The sequence below is a fragment of the Lissotriton helveticus genome, chromosome 6, assembly GCF_964261635.1.
Source record: "Lissotriton helveticus chromosome 6, aLisHel1.1, whole genome shotgun sequence".
Taxonomy (NCBI): domain Eukaryota; kingdom Metazoa; phylum Chordata; class Amphibia; order Caudata; family Salamandridae; genus Lissotriton; species Lissotriton helveticus.
This window is the reverse complement of record NC_136067.1, coordinates 1,172,422,625-1,172,443,303: the sequence shown is the minus strand read 5'-3', so window position 1 is coordinate 1,172,443,303 and position 20,679 is coordinate 1,172,422,625. Positions and strand designations below refer to the sequence as shown.

General features: G+C 45.4%; 1 protein-coding gene across 1 annotated transcript in view; it reads left to right on the top strand.

Annotated features, from left to right (window-relative positions):
* The window catches only part of LOC144762633 (uncharacterized), a 676,873-nt gene that overhangs the window by 651,293 nt on the left and 4,901 nt on the right, over nucleotides 1-20,679 (top strand). The window contains exon 6 of the mRNA XM_078647868.1: nucleotides 16,952-17,064. Coding sequence (XP_078503994.1) covers nucleotides 16,952-17,064 — 113 coding nt within the window. The remainder of the gene's footprint in view (nucleotides 1-16,951; nucleotides 17,065-20,679) is intronic.

The following is a 20,679-nucleotide window of genomic DNA, read 5'->3' as shown; positions in this document are numbered from 1 at the left end:
TGTAAATATGTATGTAAAGTAAATGTAATGAAAAGGCTTTAAATATTGCTCTTGTTCAAGACAACAATAATGTCAACCCTTGTCCTGATGATGATGCCTTCATCTTTATAGGCATCGAAACGTCGTCGACTTTTAAACCCCATATGCGAACTTTTTATGTAAAACTTACAATTGCAATGGAGTGTTTTTTCTACATTTTATGTCTGCCTTACTGAAGTACAAGTATGCAGACTTATTTCCTTGCCTTGTTTACACTGCTTCTTTGTTGTTTTGTCTTGTATGTTGAGGGTCACGGCTGTGCCCGCTTGACATTCTTTCTAAGAAACACTTTATTCCTGCACTTATTGTAAAATAAATCCTGTCCGGACGGACAGAAGACATACTCGTTATCAAGTATATGATCATTTTTTTCAGTGTATATCATTTTCATATAGGGACCACTGTTCTTTGTAATATGTAATGCCCAAGGTCCCTATATTATACCTTAAGGGTTCCCTTGTTCTGTTGAAACATTATTAAAAAAGCAGTCACAGACATGGTGATCTACTGACCCCAGCAGGCCACCATCCTTGTGAGTGCTGGCCATTCCTAATGGGGTCGCAAATAGCTCCTGCCTTATGAATATTAATGAGGCAGGCAATTTGCGACTCCATTAGAAACCGTTAACGGTGTCTGAGACACTGTTGTGAATAGCGTTATGCGAGTCGCAAATTGCAAGTTGCAAAGCAATTCAATTTGCTAGTCGCAAAATGTAAGGGTAGTACTTCTGGCCCTATATCTCTTAACGCAGGAGGCAAGTCACTCTCAGTAAGTAAGGGATACAAACCCTTTACTTCTGTCTTTTGTCTAGACATTTTATACCAATCAAGAAGAACAGGCTCATACAGATAATTAAACTATTCCTTCACGCTCTGGTCCAGACGAAAGCCAGCATATGGAAATGTCTGGCTGAAACATGTTGATCGATCTGACCTATCACAGGATACATGAGCCGAATTTAAGCCTCTAGTAGTATGCGTCCTCTTTCTTTCAACCCTGTTATAGGGCCCCGATAATAAAATAATTTTCCTTATTGAGGGGGATCCTATAGATAGTTTTAATTCACAAATCACTTTACATCACTTGGCACAAAAAAAAATCAGTTGTCGCAGCACACCCAGGGTGCACTCGGCACCTTGGGTGGGAACCCAATGATGAAGCCTGCCACCAACTAGGTTGGTAGGTGAGGGTTCTTTTAAAAAAACAGTTTTTCCCACACAAACTAGTAATCGAATGGTTTAATTATCTGTATGAGCCTGTTCTTCTTGATTGATATAGATTTGCTACAGGGGAAAGGAACAAGCTGCTCTTATTTCCTCGCTCTCTTCTTGATACTTAATAGACATTTTAAACACCACATCCTCATCTTTAGTATGAAATGCTATTCCTTCTGGAGTACAATAAATGGGACAATTCATTTTACACAATAAGTCTCGCCCTAACAAATTTACTGGACTAGAATCACGCACCACAATTGTATGTAAATCTTCTAAAGTTCCAATCTGTTCTTGGAGAGGCTCTGTCACTGGGGTTGAAATCTCTTTCCCCCGAGAGGGGTGGGTTGGGAATTTCCACAGTTCTCATAGTGGATCGGGTACCACCAGTATCAACAAAGAATGAAATAGGTGTTCCATTTACCTTGTTGTCCACATAAGGACCATTTTGATCTACCTCTAAGGATGCACAAAGCACACATTCCTCCTCCTCTCTCATGCACTGTCATTGGAATGTATCTGAGTCACTGTCATCCATCTGCAACAGATATTGTGATGGCACTTGCACATTCGAATTCACTTGATCATTTGTATGTAAACCCATATTTACATTGCATTTCCGTACCTGTCCATTGAAATTTTGCATAGGCGATTAATGCATATTTTGATTCTGACCCCTTACTCTCGGCATCGGCTGATTCATCATACCATTATTTTCTGTGACTGTACCATTCCATCTGCACCTGCCGCAACTGTCTGTCCATTTACCTGATTAGCCAAATTAGACTTACACTTGTGCTTCCAATGCCCGATCTTGCCGCAACTGTGACACGGATACGTAGTTTTCAATGTCTCTATATTTGATCCTCGTCCCCTTCCTTGAGGCATCGAATTCAGCATGGGATTTGCCATCATACCTTTCATTCCAGTAGTAGTCTGGCCATTTCTGTGTATCATGACTGAAAAATCAGAATTCAAACCCACATATCCTTTCTTAACTGCTTTCATTTGTGCCAACATCAATTCCTCCTTTAACTTCTTGTGACGTGAGTCAATATTGTCTCCATAATATTTAGCACAACAAAGTATCTCATCTATAGACTTGCTTTGCCAACAAATTAGATGTTGCTGAATCATGGCACTCATCTCAGGCCTCAAACCATACACAAAACGATACACAAAATGTCCTATATCTTTTTCTGACACATTCTCAATCCCACTATACTGCTTGAACACTTGTAAAGGTCTCTTGTTGCATGCACTGACTCTTTCAATTCATGAATAGTCCTGTCTATTTTTACCTTATCAGTTTCTTTCGGCCCAGTCTTCCCTTTCAAATACGTAATGACCTACCTGATTGTACCTTTTCATCACTTTAGCTGATAGTGCACCAGTTTTGGGATCTCTACCAGGCTCTGTCTCTGGCCAATCAACAGCAATCATAAATCCCACCATAAATCTGTTGAAACCATAATATCAAACAAGGCATCCAAATCTTTTAGCAAGACCTTTGAAACATTCACAAAACGTTCCACCTTTTTATACCACTCAACAGGCTTCTCTCTCAACCTTGGGAAATCATTGGTAAAATACAATATATCCTGTCTATGTGACATGGACAGGACATGGACATACCCTCCTCCTGGTACTTCTCTCATGGGATATGCCATTGCGCCTGCCTCACCCTTTTCCGTTTCTATCATTGGGTATAAGGGCAGAACCATTGCCGCATCTTCCTTCTTTTTACCCCACCCCCCTTCCCATCGCTCTACTTCTCCCCAATGCTTCAAAGTAGTTAAGAACTCTTTAATCTACAGTCTTTTTCCAAAAGAATTCAAACTCTCCAAATCTCTTATCAGTGATATTCAATCCAAGTTTTCTGGAAGGCTTTGGATTTTTCTACATCCACCCCATATTTCTATGCTACCTCAGCACACTTCTCATCTGTATTTCTTGCCTTTCGTCTTACATCTTTGCACATAAATAGTAATTCCTCGTCACAGTATTTCAATAGTCTCTCTGGACTAATTGTTCCCAATATCATTTCTTGTAATTCATACTTTTATTTACTTACATCTATGCTCCTGTCTCAATTTGGATTACTTTGTACACTACTAGTAGGAGATATGTCTCTAATACAATCATCAAGTTCTTCCGGTGAAGGCCCTATCGATGAACTGATCTCTGAGATTCTCCAGTAGCTTCTCCTCCTCTTTGCAGTACCTGTGGAGTTGTTTTATGATTTCCCGTTTGCAAAAGCCTTCCCGTAATTATTCGCTGTCCCCTAATTGGTGTTTCAAGGCCTTTTTCCATGGTGGAATTCATTCTAGTATTAATTTCCACACGACTCTCATGGGTTTCAGTTCTTTCCGGTGTAGATAACGCTCCCTGATCTCTCACCTTTCCGCTCGTCTCATGCAAGGAATGGATATCACCTATAGTTCCAGCTGGAACTGTTATTGCATGAACTTGTCAACCTCCTCGTCCTGTTTGATATAGAGGAACAACTGGACCGATAGTTACTGGAACTGATAATGTATATCGACTATTTGTAATCGTTTTCAGAAATTCTACTCTCTCTGGAATCTGATCTCCGTTCCCAAAAATATTTTTGTAGGCTGGTTCTAAATCTGGTGTTAAATCCACAAACGGATCCTTAACTGTTATGTTCTGCATGATAAAGTGGAGGTCTATTTATTATTAGTTTGTTCGTTCATTCATCATCTATTTAATCTAGATTCTCGTCCGTCAATGTAAGTACTTGAGCTTTTGGCTCTTCAGTATGCTTCTTTTTCTCCTTATTTATTCTCAGCTACCGTTAAGGGATACATTTGCGCACCCAAGGCAACATCTTTTCTCCACATCCTTTTCTGGGAATCCCATTTTGCCTCATCATATCGATTTAGGGTATTTCAATATCTCCCCTGTTCTTTCTCTTTTTCTCTTCGATGGGCTTCGTGTTCCCATTCTTCAAGAGCTTCATATTGCATGGGTCTAGAACTAGGTTTCATATCATTCATCTGTCTCCTCAAATTTTCTAAAATCCTTGCATTAAATGTCCCATACTGTAGAGCCCTAAGGGACCATCCTTCTCAGTATATTTTACCCAATTCTCCAACCAGGTACAAGTGTGATATCCTCTCTCTAATGACATCTGCAAAGCAGGTGTACCTTCCCTAATAGGAATAGGCTCCTCTTTGTGTATTAAAGTCTTTCATAGCCTAAATAATATCATGATTTCTTTATTTGAGTGCAGCATGTTTTTATTCCGTCAAACTCTCATCCGTATTATTATTTTTACTTCTAATCGTTGCTCGTTCTCAACTACCAACCCCAGCCCGGCTTCACACCAACCACCTATACCAGCACGTAACTTGTATGACGTCAGTCTAGCTCCTCACTGTAACTGACCCTTCCTTCACAAACTGATTTGTCCTCTTCTTCTCTTTTGTCCTGTTAAAACAAATTTCACGCAAAACAAATAGAAACAAAAAACAACTTTGTGTGCGACACTAAAAGAATTATAGATACCCACTCATTCATAAAATGTTCATTTGCTTCCAGTGAAACCTCGGCCAGCGCGATTTCACTATCTTTAAGTAAAAACATTTAAGATCTCTCCTGGTGCACTTCCTGAAGAAACCTCAAAAATTCTAACTTGTCACACTTCAAAGTTCTCTTTTTCAGTACTGGCAATGATGTCTCATGCACAGTACTCACATAACAGCAGACAAACACACTTAGTGTATGACACACTAAGACCCACCCGTAGCTGGATATCCTGGGATTTTAGGCATCGATGGACCCGTACTCACTTAGGCCTCGACGGACCTAAACTCAATACCACATAGACATACAATTTTCACAATATGACATAATACTTCCGTGATTACAAGTCTATTTCAGTCTTTGTCAAGCTAAAATTTCACCATCAGTCAGAACCCTACCCTACAAATTCTTCTAAGCTACTAGAAACACCTTTTTTTAACCACATCTCCTCATAATTAGTCAACCTAACCATCTGACAAGCTACCTGAAAACTGATGCAGCGGAAACTTACCAAATGTCATTTCTCTACAACACAACAATTCATCATCATCAGCTGGGCACATAAACATACAATTTTCTTACCAACTTACTAACCATCCTAATTATCAATGGTCCTCCAGTTGATCTTTTTGTTGAGCTAAAAGTGACTTGGATATTTGAAGAACGTGAGGCAATTTCCTTATAAGGACCTGGAATAAAGAAATGCCGAATACAAGCCTATTTCATCCACTTTCTCTGACACTAAACCACATACCTTGAGACAAGATAATATTGACCTAAAGAAATGAGACGGATACGATAATAATTACTCATGAAAAACATTTATCTAAAGCCTCAATTTCAATAGAAAGAACATGAAATCGCATTTCAAATTAGATTTAATACTAGATAATTAGTGCAAACAGTCACAACATGTGCAGATCAACAATGAACATTTGCTGGTTGCCTAGAGAGAAACAAAGGAAATTCGAGATTCAGTTGTCAGATCATATAAACCAAAATATGGTTTCATCTAGCCAAGTCAGAACTGCAGCACAGCGTGCCACAGAAGTAGTTTGTTAACCCTTCAGCTGAAAGATTATATCCTGCTCAACTTTATCAGCCTAAAACACACAATTGATGACGGAATGCAGATCAAATCAAAACAGTCACCCCCAGTCAAGAGATCTGGGTTAAATCCATCATTTTTTTGCTCACAACGACACCCCAGTTTAGACCTGGCCATATGCAAATCAGTCTTGACCCTGTGCCTCATGGGAACAGTTCAGCCCGAACTGCCAAGCCAGGTCCTCCCTGGACCGGAAACAAGCATCCTGGGACCGGTTTCGGGGTTTCACCCCTCTTCAGCCAGGATAGCTTGATTCCAGTGGCACAGTGAGCCCAGGACTCACGTCTGGGAATACCTTGCGCACTTAGGGCGAGAAAGCAAAAGACACACAAGTCATCAAGATGCGGCGAAGGGGCCCGCCCCACCACCGAGATGACCCTGCCATTCTTGCGGGGGGGGGGGCGAGCGCCCCCCCCTTTCCTAAAGTATTGCGCTCGGCCGAGAAGATAATATGGGTATACACCAGATCCCACTTTCTGCAAGCAGGAATGTGATGCTAACTGCACTGCTACACATTCGTGATACCAATATGGAAACCATATCCTCAGCAAACCCCACAGCATAGGGAAACACACTCGCAGACGGAAAAGGTATGAAATAGGACATGGAGTGAACAGACTTGATAAAGAATAGGAACATGCATATCTCAAGGTTACCTCTTAGGCATATACCAAAATACTCACTGCGTAAAGCAATACACTAAATACGCCAGGTGGGGGAATCAGAGGAAAGTTCCAACATAGTCACGCACTCTCCTGTTATATTTTGAGTTCCCCCGTTACATTATCATCCGCCTCCATTATACATTCGACAATACTTACCAAAGACATATGGCGCCGTACACATTGTGTAAATGAGCACTATAGACAGCAAGTGGACACTAATAACCATTGTCAAGGACCTCTTTATAAATATTTTTTTTCTATATATGTTGCAATTTACAGTTTAGGTTGCACTTGTAAGTATTTTTGATTTGGAATGCTTGCTTCCACATTCTCCACTGCATGCCTATTACTCAATGATCTGTATATAATGTATGTGTGTACGGTCGCCGAAATGTTGAAAATGTTAAACTCAATAAAAACAGATTGCAAAAAAGAATTTACTAAATTAAGCATTCTAGTCATTTCGGGAGCTTTACTAGGCAGATATTATTTCTTTTTGATATGTTTTGAAAGTTATCTTCACCACACTATCTATGTTAAGTAAGGTTTGTTTTTCAAAACACGTGATCTGAAAGAAACAGGTTAGTATTAGATTCCTTACCTTAGAATATCCCCAGGCGTCAGTCTGGATCCGGAAACTTTTGCGTAGCAGTACCCCTGCGCGTCGGTAGGCGTCGTCTGCAGGCGTCCCCTGCGGCTCCGCGTCGGCGGCGTCGTGCGCCGTGATGACGTCGCTGGAGTATATAGACGCCGCCTCCGCGCGCTGACGTCAGTTCTTCTTTTTTCCGCGCCAGTTAGCGCAGATCCGAAGAGCAGTACTCCGGTCTTTTGACCTAGTTTTGTTAACTTTAACTCTTTCTTCAAGGTGCCGGTAGGATGCCCGGGTTTAAGAGTTGCGACGGGTGCGACCGAATGATGTCGGTCACCGACCACCATCGACTCTGCCTCCGGTGTCTGGGCGCGGACCACGACGTCGAGTCTTGCGTCGACTGCCGGGCCTTGACAGGTAAAGCTAGACGGGAGCGGTCCCGCAAGCTACTCGAACTCCGAGTGTCGGCCCCGCGTCGAGAGCGGTCCCGGTCCGGTCGGAGGTCGAGGGAGCGGTCGAGGGAGCGATCGCGGAGCCGCCATGAGCGCTCCGGGAGTCGCCACCATTCCTCCGGTTCATCAGGTAAGCGTCACAAGAGGTCGGGGCGTCATCATCGTACCCCCGACTTCCCCCGACGCCCGCGTGATGCGGCCGGGGGTTCGGGTGGCCCCACCCCCGCGGCCCCGCGTGGGTCGCCGACGCCGTCTGCCCCATACCCGTCGGTCCCTGGGGAAGGCGCGTCGCGCGAGGAGATTGAGGAGTTCCTCATGGCTATGAGGGCGATGTCTCCTCCGGCGGGGCCTACGGCGCCTGCGGGCCCGTCGGTCCCGTCTGGGAGCCCGAGCGGTTCGGGTGCACCTGCCCCGACGCCGCCGGGTGCTCCGGCCCCGGCGCCGCTGGGCCCTTCAGGGTCTTCGCCGGCTGGTCCTCCGGCCTCCCCGGCGCCGATTCCATTGGGGCAACCCGTGGTGCCGCCTCCGCGCGGCGCCGTGACTTCGCCGTCGGTTCCGTCCGGCGTCGGGTCCCCGGCGCCGCGCGGCGCCACCCCGATCCCTCTCTGACTCCTGACGCGGAGTCGGACCGGCGTCGTCCGACGCCGAGTCCGGCGCCGTTGGGGCCCATTGGCTCCGAGGAGCCGGTTTATATCGTCGACTCGTCCTATGGCGATGAGGACGAATATGGAGAGGGTTGGGAGGGGTCTGAGGACCCTTTGTCACGAGCCTGCCAGTATGACGTGGACTGGGTAGGTGACTTAGGTGAGGCCAGTGGTCTGGACGAGTCGCCCAACCCTGGGTTTGTCTCGCCTTCCCCTGTGGCGTCGGAGGCGGGGGCTGCCTATTCGGTGGTCCTGATGAGGGCTGCCAAGGCTTTGCGCCTTGAGCTCCCCGTCGCTAAGGTGAAACCTAACATCCTCACCGAAGTATTTAAACCGCAGTCGTGCCCACAGGAGCCTCTGCTGCCATTTAATGAGGCCCTGACGGATGTCCTTTTGGGCACCTGGTCCAGGCCCGCTTCCGGTGCACCGGTTGACCGGAACGTTGCCAGGCGTCACCGTCCGTGTTCGGACGACCCTGCCTTCCTTTCCACCCATCCCTCCCCGGAGAGTCTGGTGATCCAGGCCTCCACTTCCCAGTCCGCATTCCCGTCGGCTCCGCCCGATCGGGAATCGAAGCGATATGACCAATTTGGCAAGAAGGTCTTTTCGTCTTTGAGTGCTGGACTGCGGTCTTGTAATACCGCATGCCTCTTGGGCCGCTACACCCACTCTCTGTGGGACACGGTCGCGGAGTGTCTGCCGCAGTGCCCGCAGGAGGTGCGGGACAAGCTCAACCAGGCCTTGGTTGAAGGCCGGGACGCGGCGAGGTATTCGATTAGGTGTGGTCTTGACACGACCGACTCGCTGGGACGGGCTATGTCCACGACGGTGGCGATTCGTCGCCATGCTTGGCTGAGATCCGCCAACTTCTCGCCGGATGTCCAGACTGCCCTCATGGACATGCCTTTCGATGGCAGTCGCCTGTTCGGTGACAAGGCGGACAACGCGCTTGAGCGCTTCAAGGACTCCAAGGTCACGGTCAAGTCCTTGGGTCTTTCGACCCAGCGCCAGCAGCAGGGTTCGTTTCGCCCCTTTCGTGGCCAAGGAAGGGGCGGTCCCACGCGTGCTGCCAGCCACGCGCCGCAGAACGCTCCCCAGCGCGGTGGCGGCCGTGGATTCCGCCGTGGTGGCGGTAGAGGGCAGCGGCGAGGTCAGTCCACACCTCCCCCCGCTGCAGCCTCCAAATCTTCCTAGTCCGAGCTTTCGGGCCCATGTGACGCCAGTGGGTGGCAGGGTTCGTCATCACCACTCCCACTGGCGCACGATTACATCGGACAGGTGGGTGCTGCAGCTCGTCCGAAGGGGCTACTCCCTCCCCTTCGAGTCCACTCCTCCAGCCATGCCACCGCAGAACCACCGTGTGTCGGGGGACCACTTGACACTTCTGCAGGAGGAAGTTACAGCCCTCTTGGCCAAGGGGGCCATCGAGCGCGTTCCTGGGCCAGAAGTAGGGTGTGGTTGCTACTCCCACTACTTTCTGGTGCCCAAGAAGGACAAAGGGGGCCTTCGTCCTATCTTGGACCTACGGAACGTCAACGGCTTCCTCCGGAAGGAGAAGTTCAAGATGTTGACTTTGGCTCAGGTCTTGGCTGCTCTAGACCCACAAGACTGGATGGTAGCGTTGGACTTGCAGGATGCGTATTTTCACATCCCCGTCCTGCCGGCCCACCGGCGTTACCTGCGGTTCACGGTAGGCCACGAGCACTTTCAGTTTATCGTGCTCCCATTCGGCCTTACCAGCGCCCCACGGGTGTTCACGAAAGTGATGGCGGTGGTCGCAGCTCATCTGCGCCGGTTAGGGGTTTCAGTCTTCCCCTACCTCGACGACTGGTTGTTGAAGGCGGGCTCGCCCCAAACAGTCGTCCACCACCTTCAGATGACGGCAGACCTCCTGCACGAGCTGGGGTTTTCCATCAATGTGCCGAAATCACACCTGTGTCCCTCTCAAAAGCTCCTTTTCATCGGAGCGGTTCTCGACTCGGCGCAGTTTCGGGTTTATCCTCCGGAACGGCGGGTCCGGGATATTCAGGCTCTGATTCCCATCTTTCAGCCGTTGTCCCGGATTTCGGTCAGGTTGACGCTGCGGCTTCTGGGGCTGATGGCCTCCTGCATCCTTCTGGTGCATCAAGCCAGGTGGCGGATGCGGGCTCTGCAGTGGGACCTGAAGTTTCAGTGGGCCCAACATCAGGGCAACCTGTCCGACCATGTCCTGATCTCGGAGGGCACTGCGAGACAGTTGCAGTGGTGGCTTACGGACCGCGATTGGGTCAGAGGCAGATCCCTCTCCCTTCCCCAACCGGAGCACGTGGTTGTGACGGACGCGTCCCTCCAGGGCTGGGGTGGCCACTTGGGAGAGGCGGAGATCAGAGGCATCTGGTCTCCGGCGGAGTCCCGGCTCCATATCAACATGTTGGAGCTGCGGGCGATTCGCCTAGCACTGAAGGCATTCCTCCCCTTTGTCAACGGGAGTGTAGTGCAGGTGTTCACGGACAACACCACCGCCATGTGGTACTGCAACAAACAGGGCGGTGTGGGGTCGTGGACCCTTTGCCAGGAGGCTCTGCGCCTCTGGCAATGGCTGGAACGTCAGGGCGTGACTCTGACGGTTCAACACCTGGCAGGTTCTCTGAACGCCAGGGCGGACGAACTCAGCCGTCGGTGCTCGGTGGATCACGAATGGCGTCTGAACTCGGACGTGGCGAACGGCCTCTTTCAGCAATGGGGAGAGCCTTGGTTAGATCTATTCGCCACAGAAGAGAACGCGCAATGTCATCAGTTCTGCGCGTTGGAGTTTCCAAGACGGCACTCGCTCAGCGACGCCTTTCGGCGCGAGTGGAGCTGCGGTCTGTTGTACGCCTTTCCGCCTATACCACTTCTGCCCAGAGTGCTGAAGAAGATCAGGCGCGACCGGGCCCAAGTTATCCTTGTGGCTCCGGACTGGGCTCGAAGATACTGGTATCCCGAGCTACTCAGCATGTCAGTCGGTCCCTCGATCCGCCTGCCCCTTCAGGAGGACCTTCTGTCGCAGCAGCAGGGGACGGTCCTCCACCCGAACCTGTCCAGCCTCCACCTCCATGCGTGGAGATTGAGCGGCGACAGTTGAGGCAATTCGACTTGCCTCCTGAAGTCTGTGATGTGATTCTGGCAGCCAGGCGTCCCTCCACAAAGTCGGTATACGCCTGCCGGTGGAAAAGATTTGTGGCATGGTGCACAGCAAAGGCTGTGGATCCCCTTTCTGCCCCTCTTTCCGAGGTTCTCCTCTTCCTTCTTTCTCTTGCCCAGCAGGGCTCTGCTCTGGGCACTATCAAGGGCTACCTTTCTGCCCTTTCCGCCTTCTTAAGGCTACCTGATCAGCCATCTTTATTCAAGTCCCCTATTGTACTGAGATTCTTGAAAGGCATCACGCACATGTATCCTCCTGTTCCGTTCGTGATGCCTCAGTGGGACTTGAACCTGGTTCTGACATTCTTGATGTGCGCTCCCTTTGAGCCGCTTCATTCCTGTCCTCTCCGTCTTCTCACTTTAAAGACGGCCTTCCTGGTTGCCATCACCTCTGCCAGGAGAGTGAGTGAACTCCAGGCTCTTTCTGTTAAACCTCCTTTCTTGTCCGTCCATCCTGACAAGGTGGTTCTTAGGACTAGGCCTTCTTTCCTGCCCAAAGTAGTTTCTGCTTTTCACATCGGGCAGTCCATCACCTTACCCTCCTTCTTCCCGCCTCCGCATCCTTCAAAGGATGAAGAGCGGCTCCATCGTCTGGACCCAAAACGTGCGCTTTCATTTTACATGGATCGCACATGCCAGTTCCGGGTGGATGACCAACTGTTTGTTGGCTACGTGGGTGAGAAGAAGGGAAGGGCGGTACAGAAACGAACCATCTCTCGGTGGGTCGTCCTGTGCATCAAAGCATGCTACTCTTTGGCTCGGAAGGAGCCTCCTGTTGGGCTGAGGGCCCATTCCACTCGGGCCATGGCGGCTACTACTGCCCTGGGCCGGGGAGTCCCTTTGCAGGACATTTGCCAGGCGGCTACGTGGGCCTCGCTGCACACCTTTGCGAGGCACTACTGCCTGGACAGTCAAGTCCGGAGGGATGGCTTCTTTGGCCGTTCGGTCCTCTAGGACTTTCTGGTGTAGGTTTGTATTGGTTCGCAGACCCACCACCGGGGTTGGTATTGCTGGGGTATCTATTCTAAGGTAAGGAATCTAATACTAACCTGTTTCTTTCAGATGAACAAGTTACTTACCTTCGGTAACGATATATCTGTAAGAAACAGTAGTTAGTATTAGATTCCTTACCGCCCCACCCGTCCTCCCCGTTCTGCGAACTGATACCTAGGGTTAAGGTCATCCCTTTCAGAGCTCTAGTTTCAAATGGCACCAGTGTTAGTTCTCACATAGCTCTGCGTGTTCTGGCGCGGAAAAGCTGTGTGCAAAGAACTGACGTCAGCGCGTGGAGGCGGCGTCTATATACTCCAGCGACGTCATCACGGCGCACGACGCCGACGACGCGGAGCCGCAGGGGACGCCTGCAGACGACGCCTACCGACGCGCAGGGGTACTGCTACGCAAAAGTTTCCGGATCCAGACTGACGCCTGGGGATATTCTAAGGTAAGGAATCTAATACTAACTACTGTTTCTTACAGATATATCGTTACCGAAGGTAAGTAACTTGTTCGTTACGTACATGTGTAAATATCATTGTTTCTCTCTGTTTGATTACGTGTTCATGTTTCAAACACTTCTGCATGCTTTTACAATGCAATATGAAATCTCATGTTTTTCGACTTAGCCACTTTACATGTTTTCATCAAGAAATAATTGTCGGAAATCTCTTTTGATAGGGAGAATTGATAAAGGCAAGCGTTATTTAGCATTTATCCTCCATCAACTGCAATGTTTGTTTATTTAAATCAAAAACTGAAACTGCCTATACATAATAAGGGGAACTAACCCTCAGATTCATCATTGTAATGTTTGGCGAGTCCTTAATAGCGATTATTAAGGAATCGCTATTAAAGACTCGCAAAACGGCATTCATGTAGAAATCGCAATATTTATTGCGATTTCTACTGCCTCCCTATTTGCGATTCGCTAATTGCTAATCGCAAATAAGGAATGGTTTTCCCATTCATTCCTATGGGCCTAAAGGCCCATAAGAATGAATGGGGAGTCATTCCTTATTTGCGATTAACAATTAGCGAATCGCAAATAAGGAAGCGATTTCAAGGGTGCCAGGGTGTCCAAAGGACACCCTGTAGCACCCCTGAAATGCTAATGTACACTGGTGTTGCTCACACACATGTCCAAAGGACATGTGTGTGTGTAACATACAACTAAGAAAAATGCACTAAAGTGCATTTTTTTAAGTTTTCGCTATTTACCACGAAGTCAGACTTCGCGGTAAATAGCGGCCCCAGATAGCGATTTCGCTAATTTTAAATGGTTCATGAATTGCATTTAAGGAATCTCAAATTAAGATAACTTAAATGCAATTCATCGCAATTTAGCGATTTAATAATTTGCGATTTTTGCATTTGGGATGATGAATCCCAAACGCAAAAAAAGCGCTCGCAAAGGGCCAGATTCGCAGAATCTGGCCTTTTGCGAGCCGATTTTCCTTTGATGAATCTGGCTGTAACCTGCACTATCAACTAGCAAATGATTGTTACATCATTCAAGGGTGTTAGCCTGCTTGGCTCCTTGATGTTAATATGATTCTTGTGATCTGTAGTGTTTACAAGACTCCATTAATTAATGTTTCTAAAAACAGCATGGGCAGGGGCTTAGGGACCTTTTTTAGTTGCAGGGCCCTTTAAATGTTTTCCCCTAACTTGCAAGTCAAAAGTTCATGGGTAAACCCGCCGTCAGTCTCATTAAAAAAGAGGTCCATGACAAGGTAGAAAATGTGGTTAACCAGAAGGTGGGGCCACAGGCATTGTATCTAACAACCAGCTTATCTGACGAAGGACCTTCGAGTCTGCTTCAGACCTCAAAATAATTTTCAAATCCGAAACAATATTCCTACGATTTTGGATGTGATCAGTATCTAAAAGTACACAATTTGTGATAGGTCGTAGCAAGTTGTGCTTGCTTGTCCTGCCTACCGCTGACCAGGCGTGAATTAGTCATAATAATACTGATTGCATCAGAGTTCATTTTCGTACAGTTCTGACACAATGGTGAACATCATCCAGTGATTGTGTTAAATTATTTGCATTCCTTAAAAGTCCATTTTTTTATTGAATAATTATGCAAAAATGTTGAAGTTCAGAACCCAAATATTTTATTTAAAGGTAAGTATACAGACTATTAGTTACGATTTTTATGAATTATAAGTCTTCAGCAATTGCTTTTATGACCGACAAAGTATACAATAAACTCCTTCGAGGCTATGCTTGTGCTAATCAGAACAATGCAAGGCCACTTCTGGGCTAGTGCAGGGACAGACTGAGCTACAGAGGGGTGTCAAATTATGCCAATAATGCAGCAAGAATAAGCCCCGAGACTGAGGAGGCACATGGAATGGCCATCAGGCACTGCTTGACTCTGGGCAGTGTGTGTCCTGATTTAAGTGGAGGCGGACCCCAGATGCTCGACTGGGTGTCACACTTGGGAGGCCCTTGTGCTGATGTGTGTGAGGAACAAAAGGTAGGCCACTGATACCTCCTCATGGTAAGTACAAAGACATGAATCACTGCACCTTTACTTTGACATGCCCAGTGCTGCATCAAAATTGTCACATAATTCGCTTTAAAAATCCCTTTCACTTTTCGGTCAGAGAAAGAAAAGTGAACAACAATCCTGAAGCAATTTGTCAGAAGACATAGGCTGACATTTGATTTCTGTCTTTGTAGCACCAGTACATGTGACAAGTGAAACACAGAAGGTAAAAGCATCTTAATTTATTGCTCAGACTTTTTTCCAACTCACCAAAAATCGGCTTGTGACCCACTGTTTGGAATACGCTGGTCTACTCTGTATTTCTGCGCCCCTGCCATGTGGTATTATCGCTCTCTTTCGTGTGTCTGTTTTATTTTTTTTATATATACTGTACAATAACAGGTCATATCATACCATACTGTACGAAGATTGGCTATACCATGCCGTACTATACAATGACAGACCATATCAAACCACACATTGACAGGCCATACCATACTGTGTTATACAATGACAGGCGATACCATATTATAAAATAACATACTATACCATACTATAGAATTACATGCTATACCATACTACAAAATGACAGGCCATACCATTACAAACTATACAATGACAGGCTATAACATACTATACAATTACAGGCTGTATCATACTGTACAATGACAGACCATACCATACTATACAGTGGCATGCTTTCCCATACCATACTATACATTAGCAAACCATACCAAATTATAAAATGACAGGCCTTGTTATACCATACTATACAGTTACAGGCCATGCCATACCATGCTGTAGAATAACAGGCCATACCATACCTTACTATACATTGACAGGCCAAATCATTTGATCATGCCATAGCATACAATTTCAGGCCATATCATACCATGCCATACAATGACAGGTCATAAAGTACCGTAGCAAATCATACCATACCCTACAATGTCGTACCATACTAATCAATGGCAGGCTGGACCATACCATACTATGCAATGACAAGCTATACCATACGCTGCTCTACAATGAGAGCCCATACCATACTATTCTATACAATGACAGGCCATACTGTACCTTACCATACTATACATTGACAAACCCTACCGTTTTATAGGATAACAGGCTATATTATTACTTACCATTCTATACAATGACAGGTCCATACTATACCATACCATGAAAGACCATACCATATCATCATATATACAATGACAAGCCACATCATGCTAAATCCTACTATGCAATGACTGACCAGACCATATCCTACAATTCCATACTAGACTATACAATGACATGCCATAACATACTGTACAATGACGGACCTTACCATACCATACTATACAATGAAAGGCCTTACCATACTATATAATGATAGACCACACGATATCATACCATAATATAGAATGACATGCCTTACTATACCACACCATGCTATACAATGATAGGCCACACCATGCCACACTATAATATACAATGACTGGTTATTCCATACCATACCATACTATACAATTACAGACTTTACCAAACGATACAATGACAGGCCATACCATTCCATACTGTAACATACCACACCATACCATACAGTGAAAGGCCATACCATTCCATACTATAGGATACCACCCCACACAATGACAGATCATACCATACCATACCATACCATACTAACAAAGACATGCCATACTATATACTGACAGGCATACTATATCATACTATACAATGACAAGCCTTACCATACCATACCATGCCACAAAACTTTAAAAGAAAATTACAATGAATAAATCTAGCATTAGTTTAGTTTAGTTTAGTTTAAAGGAGTTTGTAGAGCGCATGGTAACACCTCCCGGCGAGACTGATTGGCTTTGATAATGCTTTTTTTTTAGCATGGATGATCATAGAAGACTTCCCTTTTTTTGTTGTTGATAGTTTCTCTAACTATGGCGCACACACACACATTTTATACGACCAACAGCATATTGTTAAGCATACATCAGCATGTGGCATCTTACTACCAATGCATTTGTATCCTACAGAAACCCTAGAAAAGATATTTAAGGAAAAAGGCATACCTGTGAAGGACAACAAAGCTTTTACTCCCCATTTGACCATTATGAAGCTGTCAAGATCACCAAATATACGAAAACAGGTGAGCACAAATTAAATGCAACACAGTAGCAACCGAAATGTGTGTGCTTGTGTGTGTCAACGCCAAAAATGTTTGCAACTCATTATGTTTTGACACAGTTATCAGTTTGTAACGAGCAAAGAACGCTGGTCAGGCACAATAGGTTAACTCACCCAACCACTTTTGTCCACAGTATATCATGCGACACCTTCTTGAATGCTCCGGAGAGGTCAGTAAACGCCAATGCTGAAGCCTCCATCAATGGAAGAAAGTATGTCCTGCAAGTCTTACAAGGACCACTGCTTTTCAGACCCAGTCTCGAAATACATTTTGAAATTCTGGTAACATAATAGTGAAGCTTGACACAGAGACTTATGAAGGACAGCAAATGATAGTTTGAAGGAGCATTCTTTGCCCCTATTTTGGGTCAGAATGAGAAATGCTTACTCCAAGCTACCCAGTCAGCACCAGTTACCATAGTGACTGATACAACATTGGCCAACAACCCCCTATCATGATTCCTAAAATCCATGTTGGACACCTTTCTACCCCCACCTAGGCCCAAGGTATGGGATTCTTTCACCGTAGTTACCATGTTTATCTAACCTTCATATCTACACATTCGTGCCAATGCTGTCAGTGATGTGTATTTCTCTTTTCCACAATTAATAATAGACTGTATCTTAAGCCCAGTGCACATTTCTTCAAATGCTTGATAAAGCCTCTTAAGGTGAAGTCACAACTGTTCTTCTGGGATGGAGCTCTCAGAAGATTCTCATGTTCACTCGTTTCTAGTGCTACTACCTTCTCATATAACCATCACCTCAAATATTAGTGACTTATTTTTCTTTTGCAAACGATTATTTTATATTTTATAATTAAACCTTATGAATGTTTGTTGTGGACGGAGCTATTTTGCTTTCCACTTTAACTTCCCAATCAAACTAAACCTTGCAGGAGCTTCTGACCACCTAATAGAGTCCTGGCTTTAATATGATTGTTCATGCTTGCTATAGCTGACAACAGGAAGCAAACTAAAAATTTAAATATTAGCCCTGTATTACGCTTCCTTATTGATAATGGACTCCCATTGCAACTTGTTTGTGACCCATTTCAGTAAATCAGCAGGGAGTAGGAACATCTAAATGAATTATGCCTAAAACATTGCTGTGTTGCTCAGCTTCGCAAACAACTTTTATAACACTATTTCGTTCACTGAAAGGTATTATTACATGAAGCTTTGTTGACTATGCACATTGGTCATTCACAAAGTGATCCGTCCCTCCTTTCTGATTTACACTCAAACTGCTTACCAGCCATATAGGGATATTAAACGGGGGTACCAGAAACTGTAGTTAGTCTAGACAGCTTTCCTGATAGAAACTCGCCCATTAAACTGCCGACAATGTTCGACACAAAGTAAATTAGGTATTACCCTTCACATGTCTGCATGCTTACCATTATTGAATGATCATACCAAAAGCACCAGACTCACCGTTGCATTGTCATGGTGCTCTGTATTTAGTGCCAAATAAGAAAATAGGTTGGTGAGCTCAAATATAAGGGAGCATAAAGACTATACTATTATGAAGAGGATTCTATGATCACACAAGCGCACATGATCAAGTAATTGCAGTTACTTTCAACTCTGCGTACTTCACATTTACATTTCCACACAATTCTAGTCTGCCCTTAGGTCTGTCTTAGCTCAAGGTTGCAAATATATATTGTCCATGTAACTTGGAATATAATAATTTCAGACATGTTTAAAAAAAACTAGAATATCGGTATTGTGTAAGTTCTTTACCATTCCAGTCAAGTACCATGACCATGTTTTTACATAACTGACTAGAATCAATAACCTTTTTTCGGTTGTGTCGTAACCATAAAAGCAACAATGCTTGGGACACATTTTGCTCTTTCCATTCCTTTTATTATCGATCCGACTTCAATCGAGTCTTTGCATTCATTATCTTATAGCCTTGACTACCATAGCAGAGTTCTGTAAAAAGTTTTTTGAATGACCCCTATTCTACTTCTGTTTGGTGCTAACTTACCTAGGAGAAGGGAATCATTTTCGGTGTACGAAGCATATTTAATGGATTCATTCCCTTTGTAAAAAAATAAATGGACATGTAATGCCTCCACCCTGATTGCAAGTCAGCACTGCCTTCTTGCATCACTCTAATATGAGTCACTCATACAAGGATAGCCTGGTGCCATACTCTGGGAATTTAATTACACATTTGCCTATATCTCAGCACAACAAGTTAAATAATAAATATCTATGCCCCATGGCAGGCCGGTGGTTTTCTTATGACATATATATAAACATTCATACCGTAACTTATTCTCTTGCCCTAGTAGCGCACACCCATAGTGAGGTTATAGTTCTTCTCTCTAACATTCTGGGGAGAGGTAACTTCCCCAGTCCTGAAGTTGTTACCCATATGGGGCATACACACCCTCTGGGATAGTAGCTAGGATAACGATGAGGTCGAGACTTGCATTGTCCGAGCAAGTGTGAGTCTAACTTCCATTATGCCTCCGTGAGAGTTGCCTAATTTAGAAGTGGTGCCTGAAATCCCTGTTGGAAGATGTGAGATACATCTGGCAATGTCTGTGGAATAAAGGCCTGCTCCGCCTTTGTTAAAATTAAGAGGTCTTCATTACGCCTAATTCCCACGCGAGTTGGTAGCTCTTAGCAGTGACTCACATGGACCAGTTACCACTTACTGCTGAAACTATTGGATCTGGGTTCTGTGCCTTAGTGCACCTTGTGAGCAGACGCGGTCCGTGAAGGTAACAGCGCTGGGGCCGCGTTGGGGGGAATTTTGAGGGACAATGCCAAGGGAAAATTAAACCATTAATTTTCCCTGAGCATCGTCCCTTGAAATCCCCCCACCGCGGCATCACCGCTGTTACCTGCAGGGACCTCAGCTGCTTGTGAGACCAATGGTGCAACACACAGAGCCACTGACACCAGTAGCTGAGTGAGGCATTGTGCCTGGCAATCAGATCATGAGTTTTCTCACTTCTTGTAGATTTTTGGTGGAAGTCTTAAATCCACATGGTTCCATCCCACAAGGGATAGTTTATGTTGCCTCATGCCCGTGCCTAGCTTGGCATGGACAGCGCATTTATGATTGTCAATGCTTTCATTTTGAATGCACGCTCATGACTCCTCATCCACTAGAAAACTCCTCTCACGTATACATTTGGGCACACACATGGACAATACAACAATAGCAGATCTGATTCACAATTCCGTTACCTCAATATTGATTGCATCCATCCTTTTTCCTTTAATGAAAACACCTGCCTCGCCATAAGCCTCCAAACACTTGTTGTCACATGCTTAAGTGCAAAGTGTTCATATTGTATTCACATATCTCCTTGCATGCATATTGACATATCCCAAAAGGGAATGTGGTACTATAAAGCCATTCAGTCATAACTCTATCTATATCTGTCTGTACATACAAATCTTCAGCATCTTCACCGCAGAATTTAGAATTTCGTGTCTCATCCCTTACAAATTGGGAAAGCTTTCATTTTTTTACTTAACTTCTTGCTTAAGACATCCTCAAAGTACCCTGCTGGAGGGTCAACCATTTTCGAAGTTTTTGCTACACA